The sequence below is a fragment of the Gopherus flavomarginatus genome, chromosome 5 (genome assembly GCF_025201925.1).
Source record: "Gopherus flavomarginatus isolate rGopFla2 chromosome 5, rGopFla2.mat.asm, whole genome shotgun sequence".
NCBI lineage: Eukaryota > Metazoa > Chordata > Testudines > Testudinidae > Gopherus > Gopherus flavomarginatus.
Genome location: NC_066621.1, coordinates 90,694,726 through 90,714,146, shown reverse-complemented (window position 1 = coordinate 90,714,146; position 19,421 = coordinate 90,694,726). Strand labels below are relative to the sequence as shown.

Here is a 19,421-nt window from a genome sequence, read left to right as displayed (position 1 = left end):
GGTCAGCTCCCTTGCTGTCCTTCACCTCTCTACCAGTGCAACAACCTCATCATAGGTGGAGAGTTCGTTCTGGCTTACCCAGGCATGAAGGTCTGGTGGTAGTCCCCTCATGTATCCGTCGATGACCAGAACCTCTAGTATCTCTTTTGGACTCCGGGATTCCGTTAACAACCACTTTCGTGCAAGACGGATGAGGTCATAGAATTGGGACCGCGGGGTTTTATTTTCCTGGTACCTCCACTTGTGATACCACTGGGCCCGCACTGCAGTTGTTACCCCAGATCTGGCCAGGATCTCTGCTTTCAGCTGGCAGTAGTCTGCTGCAGCCTCTTCAGGCAGATCATAGTAGGCCTTCTGGGCCTCCCCACACAGGAATGGGGCAAGGATGCCAGACCACTGATCTCAAGGCCAGGCCTCCTGTACGGCTGTCCTGTCAAAGGCCAGAAGGTATGCGTCTACATCATACTCCCGCGTCATTATCTGCGGCCAATGGCTGGCCCGTATGATCTGCGTCCCATCATGGCCGTGGTTCAGCTCTATAAGGGTCTTACCTGGTTTACCAGTTCCCGCAACATAGCTTGGTCTTGAGAAGCCTGGTCCATCAGCAGGCGATTAGTCTCTTGCTGCAGCCGCACTGCCTCCTGTTGGGCGGCTGCCTGGACATGGGTAGCCTCGTGTTGGGCCGGCATAGCTTGTATCAATGCCTGCACTAAGTCATCCATTGTGGTGAAACCCCCCCTGCTTTTTTTTTAAATCACTCTTCTTCTTCTGCCGCACCGTGCACACCAAATCCCACTCCTGGCACCAGTTGTGACAAGGTTCCTCCTCTACCTTGGTGGGTCCTGCGCTTACTGGCAGATTTGCGCACCTTAGTGATCTTCCCCTCTGGTGGAACTCACAGTCTGGGTCAACTCCTCCTGTAGCTGATCAGGAGTTAGGAGGTTTGAGGGGAACCTGGGCCCACCCTCTGATCCGGGTTCCAGCCCAGGGCCCTGTGGATTGCAGCTGTCTATAGTGCCTCCTGTAACAGCTGCATGACAGCTACAACTCCCTGGGCTACTTCCCCATGGCCTTCTCCAAACACCTTCTTTATCCTCACCACAGGACCTTCTTCCTGTGTCTGATAACGCTTGTACTCCTTAGTCCTCCAGCAGAACACCCTCGCACTCTCAGCTCCTTGTGCCTCTTGCTCCCAGCTCCTCACACGCCCACCACAAACTGAAGTGAGCTCCTTTTTAAACCCAGGTGCCCTGATTAGCCTGCCTTGATTGGCTGCAGGTGTTCTAATCAGCCTGTCTGCCTTAATTGGTTCTAGCAGGTTCCTGATTACTCTAGTGCAGCCCCTTCTCTGGTCACTCAAGAAACAGAAAACTACTCATCCAGTGACCTGTATATTTGCCTTCTACCAGACTCCTGTACCCCACTGGCCTGGGTCTGTCACAGAATGTATGTTACACTTTTTAGATGAGACTCTTAACATGTTTTATAGACATTGATTAACTAAACTTCACACACCCGCTGTAGGATATTCTCATTTTGCAGCTAGAGAAACCAAAGCTCAGAGGACTTACTGATTTGCTCAGGGCCACAAAACAGAATGCAGTTGATGCTCCTTTACATGAAGTAAAGCAGGGGTTCTCAACCTTTTTCTTTCTGGGGCCCCCTTGACATGCTATAAAAACCTCTATGGCCCACCTGCACCACAACTGTTTTTCTACATGTAAAAGCAAGAGCCGGTTAAGTGGTAGCAATAGGGAAATTGCCTGGGGCTCTCCACCACAGGGGGCCCTGTGAAGCTAAGTTCCTCAGGCTTCTGCTCAGGCCCCAGGCTGCAGTCCCGCATGGTGGGCCTTTGGCTTTTTGCCCTGGGCCCCAACGAGTCTAACACCAGCCATGCTTGGTGGACCCCCTGAAACTTGCTCACAGCCCCCCAGGGGACCCTGGACCCCTGGTTGAGAACCATTGAAGTAAAAGACCCAGGTTTCTGACCTAAAAACAAGTTTAAAAATTAAAAGAAAAAAAAATCCACACCCATCAAGCATTTTTTGACATTTTCCTTGTTTTCAAAGAAAGAGTTTCCTACCTCTGCTTGATCTCACTATGAAGTTAGAATACTGCATCTCTAAACCACACTGTGACTTCCATGGCAACATATTACAGGTCACAAACACAGAAGAATTTCATCTGACTGCAAGATCATCCAGGAGGGAGGAGAGGATGGGCAATTAACTTATTCTTACTTATCTTCAACACAACATAGGCAACAGACGATGCTACTTACTTTGCCACAGATTTTGGGTACATCGTACATTAGAGGCACATTATTACTATTACCCATCACCCACTAGTATAATAATGATATGTTGTCCTTCTATCTAAGGATCTTGAAGTGCTTTACAAACATTAATGAACAAAGTGATTTGCCCAGGGTCAGGAAATGAGTCAACGACAGGCCTAGAACAGAACCCAGGCATCCTGACTTTCAGTCTTATGGTTAAACCGGTCAAAAATGCTTCTCTCAATTCCCAAGATACTTTTATGGTCTTACAAAAACATGTGTGGGAGTTGGTGTTGCCCCTTCCCTTCTGGCTGCTGGGAGGGGAAGTGATTCCTCCTGTTAAGTGTCTTTCTGCATGGGAGAATGAAGGGCTAGGGGGAACCACACCCCTTTGTTTTCGTAGATGGGAAGAAGGACAAATCTCTTTTTTCTTGTTTTGGGCTAATTTTCCTGTGATCAAACAGACAAAGCAGAAAAAGCTCCTGAGATAGGTGTTCTGCTCCTGTGACTGGAGCTTTGCTCAGGATCCTTTATACAGGAACCTGGCTGCAAGAAGTTTGCAAAATTTTAATACAGTGCAGCAGTCTGAACACGATTAAAGATTTGCCAGTTGTGCAGCTGTATACTCTTGTTTTAAGCCTGCCAAAGAGCGACAGTCCCTCCAGCAAAGACTCCTTCCACTTTCACATAAAGCAGAGCTTGACATTGCTTTTCAGACATCTAAGAAATGCCAGGCCTGCGAACAAGTGATCTAAGACTCTTTATCCTCGCTCCAAAGTGTGATGATAAAGAGGTGAGACTTGCGTGGTTGGCTGCTATCTCCAGTCACACCTTGCTACTAATCCCTCTGATGAAACAAGGCACGCCTTGGGTCTGAAACCCTGCTCAGGTCTGTGTCCAACCTACTGTACAGAACACATGCCATACCCTGATCCTGTTGCAAAGGATGAAGAACAGAAATTCAACAGAGCAAGCAAGCGTTTGATGTAACAGATTCCACTCTGATGTGATGTGGAGCCCAGTGAGAGAATCCTGCAGTTTTGCACATCTGTAGTGTTTCTCCTCAGAGGATCTCTTTACTTCCATTAATTAAGTGAGCTCACACCACTTCAAAGTATAAAGCAGTCCTCATTTTACACCTGGTGAGAGACAGTAAGTTAAATTGGCGAAGCTCCCACCAAATGTCAAAGGTAGTAGTGAAAGCAGGACTAGGGATTCTTGGAGAATCCTAGCAGATTCTTGCTCAATATCTAAATGCTAGCTTAGCTGGTCTGGCCCAGCAGAAATGACAGGGGGAAGAGTTTCTCAAGTTAGAGTATGTTAACTATACCTGGCTGAAATAGAGCTGGCCAGTGCTGAGAATCTGGAAGTTCAGAGCACAATTCCTAGGCCCAGTTTCTCACTCCCCAGATGGCAGGGTCTGAGTGCTACAGGGGTCACATGCTCAGGGAAAAAGAATTTACAAAACCAAAAAACAGGCCTGTCAAGTCTGTCTTAAGCAGAAGCCAATGCTTTGTGCTTTAGAGGAAGGCAAACAAAACAAAAAACCAGAAGCCCCACCATAATGCTCCCAGCTTACTGTGCAGTAACCAAGCAAGCAACACCTTATGTTATTTACAGCAAACTCTTCTGGCTGATGAGGAAGAGGCGGTGACAAACTCTAATGGAAACAAGGAGTCCGGTGGCACCTTAAAGACTAGAATATTTATTTGGGCATAAGCTTTTGTGGGTAAAAAACCTCACTTCTTCAGATGCATGGAATACATGCATGCATCTGAAGAAGTGAGGTTTTTTACCCATGAAAGCTTATGCCCAAATAAATATGCTAGTCTTTAAGGTGCCACCGGACTCCTTGTTTCTGTGGATACAGACTAAAACGGCTACCCCGATACTAAACGCTAATGGGAATCCTGCTTCCAGTCCTCTTTTGGGAAGAACAGTAAATGTGACAGATTAGAGGTTATTAAACATTAGGGAAGAGATAAGGGGATACCCCCAAGGATTGAGAGAGCCCCCTATGGGGAGTAATGAGATGAGACAAGTGTCTAAGATAAGTTCCTGCTCTGTCCAGTCCCGCCTCCCTCCCCCCGCCCCCAGCGCAGACTACAGCTATGACAGATACAGTTTTCTTAATCAGCATTGTGCAGCAACTGAGTTTGGCTGTGAGGAGGGCAAAGAGCCCAGGGAGAGTTCAGCACAGAGAGGGTTAAAGAGCCTTCCCTCTGCTACTTCAGCTTGGTGCCCAGAGTATAGATTACTCTCTTCAACAATAGCAAGTCATTATTGGGGGGGAGGAGGGTATTTTTTTTCTTTTGCCTGCAGAGCTGATGGCCTTCTCTTGTAGAAAGCATAGCAGGAACAATCCAGCAAGGTCAGAGGAAGGGTCAGGGGTCAGCAGGCAGGACAGGCCAACACTAGGTGCTCTGAGCTAGTGGGCACGGTTGAAAGGTCTGTTTCAGTCTCCCACAAACCCCCCTTAGAAACTTAAGATGCACTTTGGGAGCAAGTTGGATCACAGTAAACTGGAGTAGCAGACAGGAGATGCTTCTGTCCCATGGTTCCTAAGGGGGGGGGGGGAAATAGGAGGACAAAATGCATTATGTTAACTGGTTTGCTTGTGTTTTGCTCTGTGTGTGATGGACAAGTCCAAATGCATTGGGAAGAAAAGGAAATGTGCTGGCTTCTTCTGTAGCGAGGGCTGTGTATGTAAGAATTGTGTTTAGATAAGCAGAGGGGAGACCCTGGATGAATGACACAATGAAGGGAAAATGGGCAAACTAAAGGGAAATCTCATTTCTAGAATTTAACCCACAAACATGTTTTTCCCCAATCCAGGAGAAAGAACAATACACAGCAATTAGAGAAAGGGACTGGCAGCCAATCAGGCCTCTTCAGTTCTATTCCCAGCTCTGCCATAAATTTATTCAGCTTGATTCTTTGCACTTACACAAATGTCATTCAGGATTAACTCTACTGAAGTCCACTGAGTTACACCACTGTAAAACTGCCACAAAAAGAGGAGAATTAGGCCCAATTTCCTCATCTGTAAAATGGAGAGAATACTTCCAGTAATAGAGTTGAAAATGCCTCCCCATGACTGCTGAGTCAAGACAGGAGTTACGGTGAACCTGTGTGGAGAGAAGTTTGGTTTAGATAGTCTGGGAACAAGAGGGCCAGAAAGAACTAGAGTCCTGCCTGCATCTAGAAACTTCAAAAAAGAATAAGAATCCCCTTTAAATCTTTACAACAGTCCTGTTTCTTCTCCACCATGAAAGACATTACACTTGTCTCCCCTGCCCTTCACCTGAATCCAAATATCAGATGAGTTGAATTTTCAAGGTTACAACATTTAACTGGCTTGAAATTAAGCAAAGTGAGCTTGCTCAACCCATTATAGGGCTTCAGTCCTTCTACACCTACATTCCCACAAAACAAAATAATTAAGAGGTGCACACCCACACAAAAAGCCAGAGAAAACTCCCGGTGTCTTATCTTAAGACAGACTTCTGAGCCTGCCAGAGGAGAGAACAGATAGAAAGGAACAGAAGATTTGCCATACCAGATCAGGTCTATCCAGTCTAATATTCTGTCTCTAGCAGTTTAGAAAGTTTTTTTTTAAAAAGCAGCACAATGGGGATAGAAGGAGAGATTCCTTCCTTCCTTCCGCCTTTGACACCAACACAGCCAACTCTTCTCCTCAGAACCTTTCTCCCACAAACGTAGGCCTCCTTTTCTCCCATCTGATCTCACTTATTTTGCCATGGTTTCTGGCCAGTAACTGGGAAACAAAGTTGAATCTAGCAATTGGCAAAAACTGATGTTTGGCTCTGAAACCGAACTCTCTTGAAAAGTTTAGGATTGTTTGAATCAGGGGTTTTGGTTTAACCCATTAGTGAGATAAGTAGTCAGATGCAAAGTCTGGATCCAGATCTACACTTCCCAGAATTCAAAGGTTTAGATCTTGGGGGGGGGGTGTTTGGTTCCCCCCTCCCCCCAAGATGAACCTGAACCAAACACACACACACACACACACACACACACACAGACACACACAAAACAGGGAAGAAAAAGAAAAGGACACCCTGCAACAAAGCTCTAACTCCCAGGAGAAGGTGCCATCTCCAGTTTCAAAATACTTCCCCTGCTTGTGACTACATATATTCTGGTTATGAAGGCGCTAATCCCACGTATGAAAGGCAAGGGGATGGAGAGAGAGAGAAAGAAAGATTTTATTCCTGTTACAGATCATGTACTTAGTCTCTCTCCTTATCATATTTGGCTTCTGAACAGAGACTTTCCTCTTCCTCCTCCATACAAATCATCAGACCTGAGACTAACCCTTTTGAAAGGGAAGAGAGCTGATTGTCATCTCTGGACCAAAAGGTTGCACAGGTTAGAAGAGGAAAACACCTGGTGCTAAATTCTACTGCACAGCACAGCTCCATTTTCATGCATGAATGGCTTGGATTTGAAGCCAGTGTGTTTTTTTTTTAATTACTTCTCTGCATAATTCATGAGCTTTTTGATGAAACTGGGTCACAACATTACCTTTTCCTCCTTGCTGGGATTATTTGCTGTGTCAGTTTGTACTGCTTACACACACATCCTTTGAGCCAGGGACTAGAGTTGTAAACTGTTACTGGCTTTGGCTCAATCTCTTTTGGCAGTTTTTTCACTTGAAGAGCTGAAGCATTTTGTGTGGTGGTAGGGATGCTGAGCTGCCACAAAGGGACACAGAGCTGCTCCAGTCCTCACAACTGACTGGATAACAGAGCTATTTGGTCCTTCACCACTACAGGGACATCCCTTTCAGACTTCAGAGCTGCCCCATTCTATGACACAGAAAGGACATGGGCTCCTCTCTCTTGAGCAGCCACAGGGACGCAAATCTGCCCTGTTCCATGCTACTGTGGAGATGCTAAGCTGCCAGCACAGAATTCTTACAGCTTTCCTGCCTTTGGAATAGTTCTGGATTCGCAACAGCAAATGTAATGGCTTCCCCTCCCCTTCACTTCTTCCCACCAGCTCCCTCACAAATACATCTGCTCTTTTGATATAACTAAAAAAGGAAGAATTTAGCAAGACAAAGAGAAAGATACTGACACACAGGAAGGCCATAAAGAATTTGCTAAGCTCTGGAGTCCTCAGCCCCTCAGGATTCCTGAGGAGTAGTTCTGTTCTGGTACACAGCCTGACTCTGATCTCAGAGAAAAGATTTTTAACATGTCAATACAAGGTCCCCACCCATTTCTATATGAGCAGCCTCTCTGTCCAGCCCCTATTTATTACCCTGACTGGACATGGTTCAGTGTGCACTTAGATTGAAGTTACTCAGCCTCTTAAACCAACGCTGAAAGAAAAAAGAAAAACAAAAGGAGTAATTTCCATTTCCACTATGCTGTCCCTTTCTACTGAGTTTGAACTCATCGGCCATTTAATTGTCTGAGCTGAAGAGGGGCTGCTCTCTTGTCCCTGACCTTGGGTATAAACTCCAGTCTGGCCACCCCCCTTAGAACATTCTGTGTCTGGACTCCTGCTCTCTTACCCTTGGACTGGTTACAATATGCTCCTAACAGAACTGAGTGAAGGGCTCAGGTTACAACTGGAAACCCAACAGCTGATCAAAGCTCTTCACAGTCCAGGGGAAGAGATAGAGGCCAGCTAGGACTGCCATCACATTTTATTTCAAGACCACCACATTTAATTTGTTCAAACCCAAATACCTTATGGCTCCAGAAATGTCTATATGAGAATACAGCCTGATAACAAAACAGGATTTAAGAACCAGGATAAAAATAACTCCTTCCAAACCTCCCCGCAACCGATAATGAGCCATGGAAGTACATTGGTGTATATTAATAACACTAACACCCAGCTCTTCATCTTTAGATATAAGTGCTTTACAAAGGAGGGCTGTATCATCATCCCTGTTTTACAGATGTGGAAACTGAGGCACAACAGGACAAAGTGACTTGCCTTTCTGGGTGACATTGGGTAACTACAGACCTGGGAACAGAACCCAAATCTCCTGGGGCCCTGTCCAGTGTCCTATTCACAAGGCTATACTATCTGCTTGTTGAAATACAGAGAATTCCACAGTCCCGGGTGTTCTGTGTACAGTCCCCTAACCCCTCCTTCTTAGGATTATATAATGCAGAGGGGTCAGCAGTTCCAGCCCCACTGAATGAAGTTGCTGCAGGTCATCCTAAATTAGAAATCATAGAATATCAGGTTTGGAGGGACCTCAGGTGGTCATCTAGTCCAACTCCCTGCTCAAAGCAGAACTAATCCCCAGCCAGATTTTCACTCCACATCCCTAAATGGCCCCCTCAAGGATTGAACTCACAATCCTGGGTTTAACCAGCCAATGCTCAAACCACTGCGCTAATTAGAAATGGCTTTAAATACTAAATGCACTCAGAGCAAGTTCATCCTACAGGGGTCAAACTGTGCACTGCAGGGTCCTGCAGAGGTGGCAGAAAGACCTTATTGTTGCTGGCACTGGAGCAACTCCACTGCTGGTAGTGGAAGTGCTACCGTACACCAAGTGCTAGCAGCCACTAGTTTTTACCACCATGCAATTCAGACTTGCTTTGCACAGGTCTAGATAACACAGCAGCTAAAACCAACAGCTGCCTAGAGCCTTGCCTGCATTAGAGCTGCCACCATTTGTGTCACCAGTGGCATTGCAACTGCATTAGTATCAAAGACCTGTTTTTCAGAAAAAAATTTCATGTAGCCAGAGCCTGTATGAAGTAGTCTCTTTGCATTCCTGCAGTGTTAGCCTTGTTTAAAGCTGACACTAGCTTCTACTCCTGCCTCAACAGTTAGCAGATGAATGGCCTGGAACCAGTTTTTTTAATTAATTTCTTGGGCATGTAATTCTGGGTGTCATGAGAAGTACAAGGAAAGGTTTGCTTTGGACCACCTGGGTGCACAACAGTCTGCTACTCCTGGTTTATTTTGTTTTCATAGGTTTCCTTCTATAGTCCCTCACTTCTGCTCTGTTAATGGGCATCTCTTTCCCCTTCTGCCGCTCTCTCCCTCCCTGCATTTGTGTATGTCTCATTGGCAGGTCTGTGGCCACTATTTTATTGTAGATTTGTCCCTGACTAGATGGGCTGCACATCCTAATTTATTATAGTGCTGATCCTGATTCCCTCCCAAGGCCATTGCATTTGCAAATACAAAGAATTACTTGGACTTTGGAAACAGATACAACAGCTTGGCATGAGTGGGTTTTAGAAACACCAGCCCTCCTGCCCTTGAACTCTTTTTACATGTTCACCATTTGCAGACTCCATTCTCCATTCCCATTGCCGAAGTGCTGCAGAAGCTGCCTGTCCATTTGCTTTCCTTGGCAGCAGAAGCTCAGGCACAGCATGTACATTTGGGAAGCTGTAAGCTGGGGTCAGGGAAAACTGCTGGCCCCATTTGGCTGTACAGACATTGGCAATTGCTGTTACAAGTCAGGCTCGGCCCCCTAGAGCAGGCAGCAGACGTGCAGAATTGAAAAAACTCAAAATATTTTTGGTGCATTTGCACTTATCAAATATCACATCCTAAAACCAGAAATTTGTGTAGGATCCCTTCCAAAAAGAAGGGGATTTCAAAAACAAACTCAACCCTACCCTCACGGCAGACAGAATTTCCGGCCCTTTTTGAGAAGTCTCATGCATCCCCCCAAATTCTCTGTCTCCTCTTCATCCCTTTCTCCCGCCTCACACAGTACTGCCAGAAGTGGGAGGGGGAAGGGAAGAGTAAAAGGCAAATTTCTGGGTACAATTAAAAGCCACAAAATGTCCTCCATATATATGCTCTGTAGTTCCACTGCAGATATATGGAGCTATGTGAAACTGGGCAGTTAGTGATTCTGGCAACGTATGAACTACACAGTTCAGGGTCTGAGGTGGGTGTGGGCCAAGCTGAGGTTTTCCAGAGTGCCTTACCAGATGGGTTAGAGGAGAATGCATCTCTCGAGGCCTAGAAAGGTGGAGTCTGAAGCAAAGTTCAGGGAACATTCTCCTCCAACATACAGTAATTAACATGGTGTTAAACACGATTTTGCCCTCAGTGGACTTGTCTGAGCTAGAAGATTTTATGATGTTAGAATACACATTTACTAATGTGACTAATAGCCTGGGACTAATTTAGAGCACCCTCCTCTTGTCAGACCAAGCTTTATTCTGCTGCTCACTCCCTTCAATTCCTTAAGAAGCAATTATCAGCTGAGTAGTTTCTATAACTGAGCCTTCGTAAACATAAACCCACCTTTTACAGATTCTTACTTCAAAGTCTATGCAAGCATAACAGTCCCTTCCCCAAATCAGTCTTTTGCACCAGTCATTCCCATAGCAAGATTTTCTAGCCCTTACCTCACAGCCTCATGGCTCTCCCAAACAATTTCCCTCTTGTCCATTTGGTTTTCTGGAGTAGTTCTTCTCAGCTGTAACTCCCATGGCAATCCATTTGACGCACTGCCCAAGCACTTGCACTTCTAGAAGTCCCCTCCACCTCATTCCTGCTGCCCTCTTTTCTAAGGGTCAGCTAATTAAGGTCCACCTCTCTCCTCAGGTGCAGGGGGTGGTGGGCTAATCAGGCAGCCAGGCCAGCTCCAGGTCTTTGACTGCTGAGGAATGTTATCCCTTACTCCTTCCTTCACAGTGATCTTAAATATAGCTCAGCACACAGTATAGACAGGGACTACTGTGTTTAAAATCACAGCACCTGGTCATGGTTAACTACAGGGTCTGCCATGTTTAAAACCATGTCAGATGGCTGTGGTTATCCCAAATGTGAAGGAGACTAGCTGACACAATTTTAAGTGAAACTAAACTTCTCTACACTGAGTGCTTAGCATACTGCTAGTTAACACGTTCTAACATAATGTAGTATGTCAGGGTGGATAACTCCAGACAAGTTTAAGCACGTGCTGACTGGTTAACTCTATCCTCTCCAGAGATACCCACGACCAAGCTAGTATGTTTTTAAACACAATTATCACTGGCCACAGTAAAGACAAAGTAATATTTATCACTGTGTTAGTTCATTGGTGTTGCATATGTCTTCACCGCAAAGCTCATGCAAGATATCTACACTCACGTTACTTCTCTCAAAGTTAGCCTAGCTTGAGTGCAAGAGGCCACACTGCAAAATAACACTAGAACTGCTGTGAATTCACTTGAGCTGCATTCATCTGTTTATGGCACAGAGAATTTGGGAGCATATCCCATGGTTATTTGCACTGCAATAGGGTAGGAAATTTTGGGAGAACTTTTCTGGGATGAACTTGGGTGCCTAGCATAAGCCTCCATCAGTGTCACAATGTCCACACAGCTATTTTCAGCATGCTAGCATGTGCTCTGCTACCGCAAGTCTATTTACCCAGGCTGACAGGCAGCTGCAGCATAGACACACTCTTAGTTAATACATTTTCTAACATCATGATTTCTCCCAGTATAGACAACGCCTCATATGAGGCCACAGAAGAGTAGGGATTTTAGTCCTAGGACTTTTTCCTGGAAATGCCAATAAAAAAGACAATTGTAGAATCAGAGAAATGTAGGGCTGGAATGAACCTTGAGAGGTCATCAAGTTCAGACCCCCATGCTGAGGCAGGACCAAGTATACCTAGACAATCTCTAACAGGCGTTTTTCTGACATGTTCTTTAAAACATCCAATGACAGCGATTTCCATAATCTCCTTTGCTAACCTATTCCAGAACTTAACTTATAGCTAGAAAGTTTTCTCTAATATCTAATCTAAATCTCCCTTGCTGCAGATTAAGCCCATTTCTTCTTGTTCTACCTTCAGCAGACATGGAAAACAATTGATTACTGTCCTCTTTATAACAGCCCTTAATATATTGAATACTTATCAGGTCTCCCCTCATCTTCTTCCCTCAAGACTAAATGAGCCTTTCTTAACCTTTTATCATCAGTCAGGGTTTCTAAACCTTTTATCATTTTTGTTGCTTTCCTCTGGACTCTTCCAAGTCTATGCACACCTATTCCTTGAAGTGTGGCACCCTACATTGGGCACAATATCCCAGCTCAACCTGCCCATTACCTCTTGTGTCTTACATATGACATTCCTATTAATACCCTGAAGAATTATGTTATCCTTTTTTCCAGCTGCATCACATTGTTGATTCATATTCAATTTGTGATCCACTATAACCCCCAGATACTTTTCAGCAGCACTACTGCCTACCCAGTTATCCCCTTTTGTAGTTGTGCCTCTGACTTTTCCTTTCTAAATGTAGTACTTTGTACTTTTCTTATTGAAATCTTGTGATTTCAGACCAATTCTAAAATTTGTCAAGGTCATTTTGAATTCTAATCCTGCCCTCCAAAGTCCTTGCAGTCACTTCCAAATTGAGGTCATCTGCAAATTTTATGAGCATATTCTCCACTCTATTATTCAATGAAAACATTGAAAACTACCAGACCCAGAATAAACCCCTGTGGGACCCCACTAGATATGTCATACCAGTTTGACATAAAACCATTGATAGCTACTCTGAGTAGGTTTTACAAGCAGTTGCCTACTCACTTTGTAGTAATTTAATATAGATCACTTTTCCCTAGTTTGGTCATGAGAATGTCATGTGGGACTGTGGCAAAAGTGTACTAAAATCAATGTAAATCATGTTTATAGATTCCCTTAATCCACTAGGCCAGTTACCCTGTCAAAGAAAGAAAAAAGGTTGAGTTGGCATGATTTGTTCTTGAGAAATCCATGTTGGCTATTACTTATAACCCTATTATCCTCTAAGTGCTTAAAAACTGATTGTTCAATAATTTGTTCCAGTATTTTCTACGTATCAAAGTCAGTGACAACTATGTTGATTTTACTGACTGGAGCAATTGTCCATTAGAAACTGGACCCAGGTCAGCAACTCATTTCACATAAAATACAAACCAGTCTTCAATATTAATTGCTGTTAGTTACCAGTGACTTTAGTTAGATTTGAATCAGTAAACTAGAGGGGAATGATTCTGTATCTCATTACCAATTCCTTAAACCATCTAGTCCCCCAGATCTGATTTTTTAAGAATGGTTGTTTTTTGTCAGTGTAAAAGATTGAACAATGTTATGGGTCCTCAATGAAGGCAGCATGACAAAGTCATCAGAGTGTGAAGAAAGCTGTTCAGGAGTTATTTTGAACACAAAAAAGTCTCAAACTTCTATAAATTAACGGGAAATATTTTTTACAGTCTTCTGACCAAACAACTGAGCAACAGACTTGCTGTGTAGCCTTAGGTAAGTCAGCTAATAGCTTATTACCTCTGTTTACTCTGATCTAAAATGGGGATAATACTACTAACTAGAACTGTAGAAAAGAGTGACGAATTAGTCATGAAATTTGCCATCATTTCATCTGAGGCACCTGCTAACTCCTTCAATTTTGTGTTTTTGCAAAATTCAGTGAAATGGTTATTTTTATATTCAGAACTTCATTTTGGCATGCTTTTCCTGCCTAGTCACCTTCACTTGAAAATGACTCAATTTCCATGCAAAAAAATCTGAAGAAAAAATTCATGAAATTTTAGTTTACTGATAAAAGGCAAAAGTGTACTAAAGTCAGTGTAAATCATGTTTATAGCTTCCCTGAATCCACTAGGCCAGTTACCCTGTCAAAGAAGGAAAAAAGGTTGAGTTGGCATGATTCACATACTTGCATCCCTCTGATTCTCTCACTTTTACACCAGGTCTTGGCTGCAGTCTCCGGCAGCTAGCTGTGATTACGTCAGCAGGTCCTAGCTAGGTTCAGTACCTGTAGTCCTTTCCCTTCCAGGAGCTATGACAAGTGGTGTCCAGTCACCAGACAGCCTTCTTAAAGCAGACAGTGTTTGCATTTGTAATAAAATGCAGCCCCATGCTCCCTCCCAGTTCAAATACTTTCACTGCAAACATTTCAGACACTTCTTGATACCACACAGGGGGCACTGCCACTTAATTAATGTTTAGCTAGTGCTTTCGGATACTTGGATAAAGGAGATGATTTGATGTGCAAAATAAACAACAATAATCAATGCCCTATATATTCTCTCTAGCAGGTTCTATAGGATCAAGGAATCTGGCAAGGAACTATGGGATCAAGTGGCTGTGGGATACAGCCACACCAGTGCAATTTCTCTCTCTGCAGAAGCCCCTGGCAGGCTAAACTCCAGAGACTGGCACAATCTCGCATATTTCCTCTCTGTCTGGGGAACACTGGATCCAGGGATTTGCCCCCACCCACGTGCTTGCCCTCTGTATGAGAGCCCTGTAGTCTTTGGAGATCTGGCCTTGATAATGCTTTCAGCTGCAATGGACTATAGAGAAGCTAAGGAAAAATGAAGAAAAAAATCTGCAGATGAAAGTCTGAAGCTGTGTTTTCCTTTCCAAAGCACTGCTAGATTCCTATAAGCCTGTGGCTTCCTGTATCCTGCTGGAGTTTTTCTTTTCTTTCTTTTTTTCTTAAATCCTTTCTGTGATATCTTAAGAGGAAAATGTCCAGTACTAACAGGGGGTCTTTTGTTCTCTTTATTTCTAAGTGGACTTTAACCCAGTTACTACAGACTGAGTCACTGTATAAACAAATAAAATGAAACGTCTTCTGTTATGTCCCTCTGGACAGGTTGGGGACACGTTATGCTCTGCTCGCTCTCTCTCGCCTTCTGGAAGTATCACTGGGCCAGGCATTATACTGCAATAACAAAGAACATGCTTTTTGCTGTTCTTTTTCAATATGCCCTGGTAATTCCAACAAGCTGATATCCCAAGAGTGCTGGCATCTCATTAGCAAAATAAATGCACAAGGGGTATATCTTCAGGTAAGGGATGAAACTTAGGAAAGGAAATGTATGCGATTAGGGAACAGTGGATCTGTGTGTCAGTTACTGGGCTTACTGAACCTCTGACCCCTCCAGGTCTATTTGAAAGCACCTTCTCTGAGGTCTCAGGCCTTAAACTATTTCCTCTCTTGGGATGCAATTATGTGATTCTCTCACTTTTACACCAGGTTTTGGCTGCAGTCTCCGGCAGCTAGCTGTGATTACCTCAGCAGGTCCTAGCTAGGTTCAGTACCTGTAGTCCTTTCCCTTCCAGGAGCTATGACAAGTGGTGTCCAGTCACCAGACAGCCTTCTTAAAGCAAAGATTTGTTTATTTATAACTCAACCAACCTAGAGAAAACAAACCTTAAAATAATAACCAGTCTCTACACATGCCTGCTTTCCCTAAGGTTTACTGGTCCCTGGAAGTTGGGGAAGGCCCCAGTTGCTTTCAGACATCCTGCAGGGTAAGTGTCTGTGTTCCATGCCCAGGAATAGCAAATTCATGATTCCCTCACTCTTTCCAGAGGATCTTTTGAACTGTTTAGTGTCCCTTTGATCTATATGCTCTTAGCGTGGCAAAACTGCTGTGTAACTTTGGGATGGAGCCTGGAAATAGGCCATTATCTTGTAACTGACCCCCATGTGTTGGGAGGTTGCTCATCTAGAGCAGTAGTCAACAACTAGTAGATCATGATCGACTGATCGATCCTGGAGCCTCTGACAGTCGATCTCCAGATGCTAAAAGTCTGGCGGCACCCTGCCTGTCCTGGCCCCACGCCGCTCCTGGAAGTGGCCAGCATGTCCCTGTGGCCTCTGGGGAGGGCACGTGGCTCCGTGTGCTGCCCCTCCCTGTAGGCACTGCCCCCGCAGCTCCCATTGGCTGGGAATGGGGAACTGTGGCTAATGGACCAATGGGAGCTGCAGGGGCGGTGACTGACGGGAGGGGCAGCGCGCAGAGCCACGTGCCCCCTCTGGGGTCACAGGGACATGCTAGCCACTTCTGGGAGTGGCACGGGGCTGGGGAAGGCAGGGGATCTGCCTTAGCCCCACTGCGCCAACGACTGGGAGCCACCTCAGGTCAGTGCTGCCTGGGGGAGCCCGCAGCGCTCCCGCACTCCAACCCCTTGCCCCAACCCTGAGCCCCTCTTGGAGCCAGCACCCCATAACCCCTCCTGCACCCTGAATTCCCTCCTGCCCTCCAACCACCTGCCCCAGCCCTGAGCCCCCTGCTGGAGCCAGTTCCCTGTACCCCCTCCTGCAGCTCAACACTCTGCCCCAGACCAGAGCCAGCTCCTGCACCCAAACTCCCTCACAGAGTTTGCACCTAGTATCTCATCCTGTCAGGACATGGAAGGCTGCAGAGATGTCTGAGATTCACATGGCAGCTTCTGCAAAACAGTTTCTATGGTAATATATTTTCATTTCCTGACTGTAACCAACTGTACTCAGCATTTTGAACAATAAACATGGGTATGGGGGGAGCCGGTGACTAGTGGGGAAGAACATCTGTGTTCCTGCAGACACAACTAAATTGCAAATGCCATTAATGTCATGTGACTATAGAAGTGTCAGTGTCTTCATGGGTTGCCCTGAGAGACGTCACATCAGTTGAACTTTGTGGTAAACAAATGCCTTACTCACTTGGAAATCCTCCAGATGATGCATGGTAGATGCTGAACAAGTAGCTCTTCAAATAAGAATCTGGTGAGGTTTGTTTTCATCATCAGGTAAGTTGAAGGGTAGGGATACATTGCATCCTTCTACAATGCACCAAATTAGTCATGGGTTCTTGTGCATATTTCTTTTAGTGCCAGTCACAGATAGACTCTGCTCACTGGCACAGGAATGAAACTTGAAGTCATCAGTTAGATCACCAAATGTTTTTTCATCAGTAGGTTTGCCTATGAGATATTTAGAGATAATATGGTTTATAGACCTATGGTCAATGCCATCAGTGACTTTGCACCCTCTGGAGGATGTTCTGTATTTCTGTTAGTGGAAGAAACACTTACATCATGTTGCACCACTTCCTGCCAGCCAGCTTCACCAATAGGAGGAGACTCTGGAAAACATTTTAATCTGCTTTAGGAATGAGGTTCTGGTTTCTCCTTTATGTTGTTCACTTTCTGTGCTTCCCTCAGCTTGGACAGGGCTATCTTGACTTTATTTCCACTATCCACTCCTCAACTTTTACTGTCCGGGTCTCAGGCATTAGAGAGAGAGAGAAGAAGAAGAAAAATAAAGGGCACATGCGAGAGACCCAGGAAATGCAGTGCCACAGCGAGCATGTGTGAGTGGTATTTTGTGCATTGGTACAGCATGACCAAAATGAGGTGTAATGAGTGTGTGTGTGAGAACATGTGCAAGAATATCAGTTAATGTGTGTCTGTGTATAATTGGATAGCTCTGTGGGATTTCTGGGAGATAGCAATGGAATGGTGGCTTTGATTGTTTTGTAGAACTGCCTTCTCTGCCACTAACTCCAGTTGCACATGGTATGTGGTGATGAATATACATTTCTGGTGGGGGAAAAATCTGATCTTGTCATAACTGCATCAGCATGTTAGACGTCCAATTCCATCTCTTTCTTTGGCTCTATATATGCAAGAAAGGCCTGAAAATTACACCGGGAGCTTCCATTATCTGATAACTGGGTGAAAACCAGCAGTAAATGGTGGTTTCAGTTACATTTTGGGTTGATTAAAAATGGGAGCCAGTGCTGTAGTAATGTAACTTGCATCCATTTGGCATTCAGTGTGGGTGCAAAATAAAGTCTGACTTACTCCATTTTGGTATTCTGTGGGGATCAATTTTATCACTGAAGCTAATGGTAATGTACTTATTTATACTAGTGTGAATTTTACTCTAGGGATTGTTGGGATGGATCAGGCATAAATCTGAACATGTGCGAGCGCTGCTTTATTTTACACCCGATCCTCCATTGGCCCCTTGCTGCGAAAGTTGCACTCAGTTTGCAAACCGACAATACCAAATCATTGCAAATTTCTTCACTTTGTCATCTAGTTAAAAGCTGTATTCTGACTAATTTACACCCACTATGCAACTTACACCACATTTATATCACTGGTGAATTTGGTTCTTCTGGGAGTTACACGTGCTAACAGCTGACTGCATTTAGCTGAATTTAGCCTACTGTGTGTTCAGTTATGAAGTTTAAAACAATTTTTCATTGGCAAACATCAGAAATAATCTAGGAAACCATATGGGGAGTAAGCTTAATTTCTAATAAAAAGCATGGATTCCCTGGCTTCAAGCTGATCAGGCAAACTTTCAGCTTCTTTCTCATGTGATTCTCATATGAATCTGGGGAAGTTTGGGTAGCACTGTTTAGAACCAATGGGTTGTTTTCCCTGTGTATGCATAGGGGTCAGGAGAAGGGGAGTGTCCTTTTTGCAACTATTAACTAGACAATGGTGCTGTAACTGTAAAGCCTCACAATAAAGAATAAACCTATTGTGTCTCTGGCTTGTTTCCCACATTTCAAAGGCCATGAAGCAGCAGCAGCAGCATCTTTGCCCCTGGGTTACTGAGAAGGCAGAGTCTTATGCTTATTAAATGATGGCTTTCCCATATGATTTGAAACAAAAAAGGCATGCACATACAAAGCCAAGATGTGCATGTTTAAAGCTTCTACTGCCACAAGGTCAAACACATTAAAAACAACAACAAAACTTTGGTCCTGTAATGTTAGAGGAGACCCACTTGCCCATCTCTCCCCTACCAACCCTTACTCTTCTTTTCTGCTGTGAGAGGCCCCAGTTTCCAGTACAATTAAGCTGGGAGCCAATGAGATTTCTGCCGGCCCTCCTTCCACTTGGCTTAACTGCTGAGAAAGAGCCTCTTCTGCAGGGAAGCGGGCAGCAGTGCTTGAATAGCCTCTAAAACATTCATTATCTCGCTCCTAATTACATGGCGGACATACTGCTACCTCTGCCTACATGGGAACATTGCATCACATTAATCACCAGAGGGTTGTGCCAAGATGAAAGGGTCCCCTTGTCTCTGCTCTTTGTGGTGGAAAATGGGGCTGGGGGAAGGAGGATATTTATCAACCCCCAGTGGAGGGAAGGCACAGCAGGTGGACCCAAATCCAGTCCCAAGGCCAGTTCAGCACTTTAGCTTGCCTCCATCCTATCCCTGTACTGGCTTCCACCATAATTTACCAACCTACTTGTAATAAATGGGCTGCTTTTGCTCATGCAAGATGATGGATCAACAGCCCTGGAGCCTGAAACCTTCCAGTCACAGAACAGGTACAGCAAAAACAGCAGCATGGCATGTTTCTCCTCACACCCTCT

At 44.7% G+C, this 19,421-nt stretch overlaps 1 protein-coding gene across 13 annotated transcripts in view; it reads right to left on the bottom strand.

The window, feature by feature from the left end:
• Positions 1–19,421, bottom strand: part of RAD51B (RAD51 paralog B) — a 680,879-nt gene that overhangs the window by 84,885 nt on the left and 576,573 nt on the right. Inside the window, exons 11-12 of one of the 13 annotated variants that reach the window (XM_050953544.1) lie at positions 17,115–17,164; positions 16,869–17,003 (exon numbers count right to left, since the gene is read on the bottom strand). The exons of 11 other annotated variants lie outside the window; for them this stretch is intronic. In XM_050953544.1, the coding sequence (XP_050809501.1) occupies positions 16,968–17,003; positions 17,115–17,164 (86 nt within the window). In that variant the 3' untranslated portion in view covers positions 16,869–16,967. Of the gene's footprint in view, positions 1–16,868; positions 17,004–17,114; positions 17,165–19,421 lie in introns of those variants that run through there. One more of the 13 variants, XM_050953543.1, reaches the window with a different exon arrangement.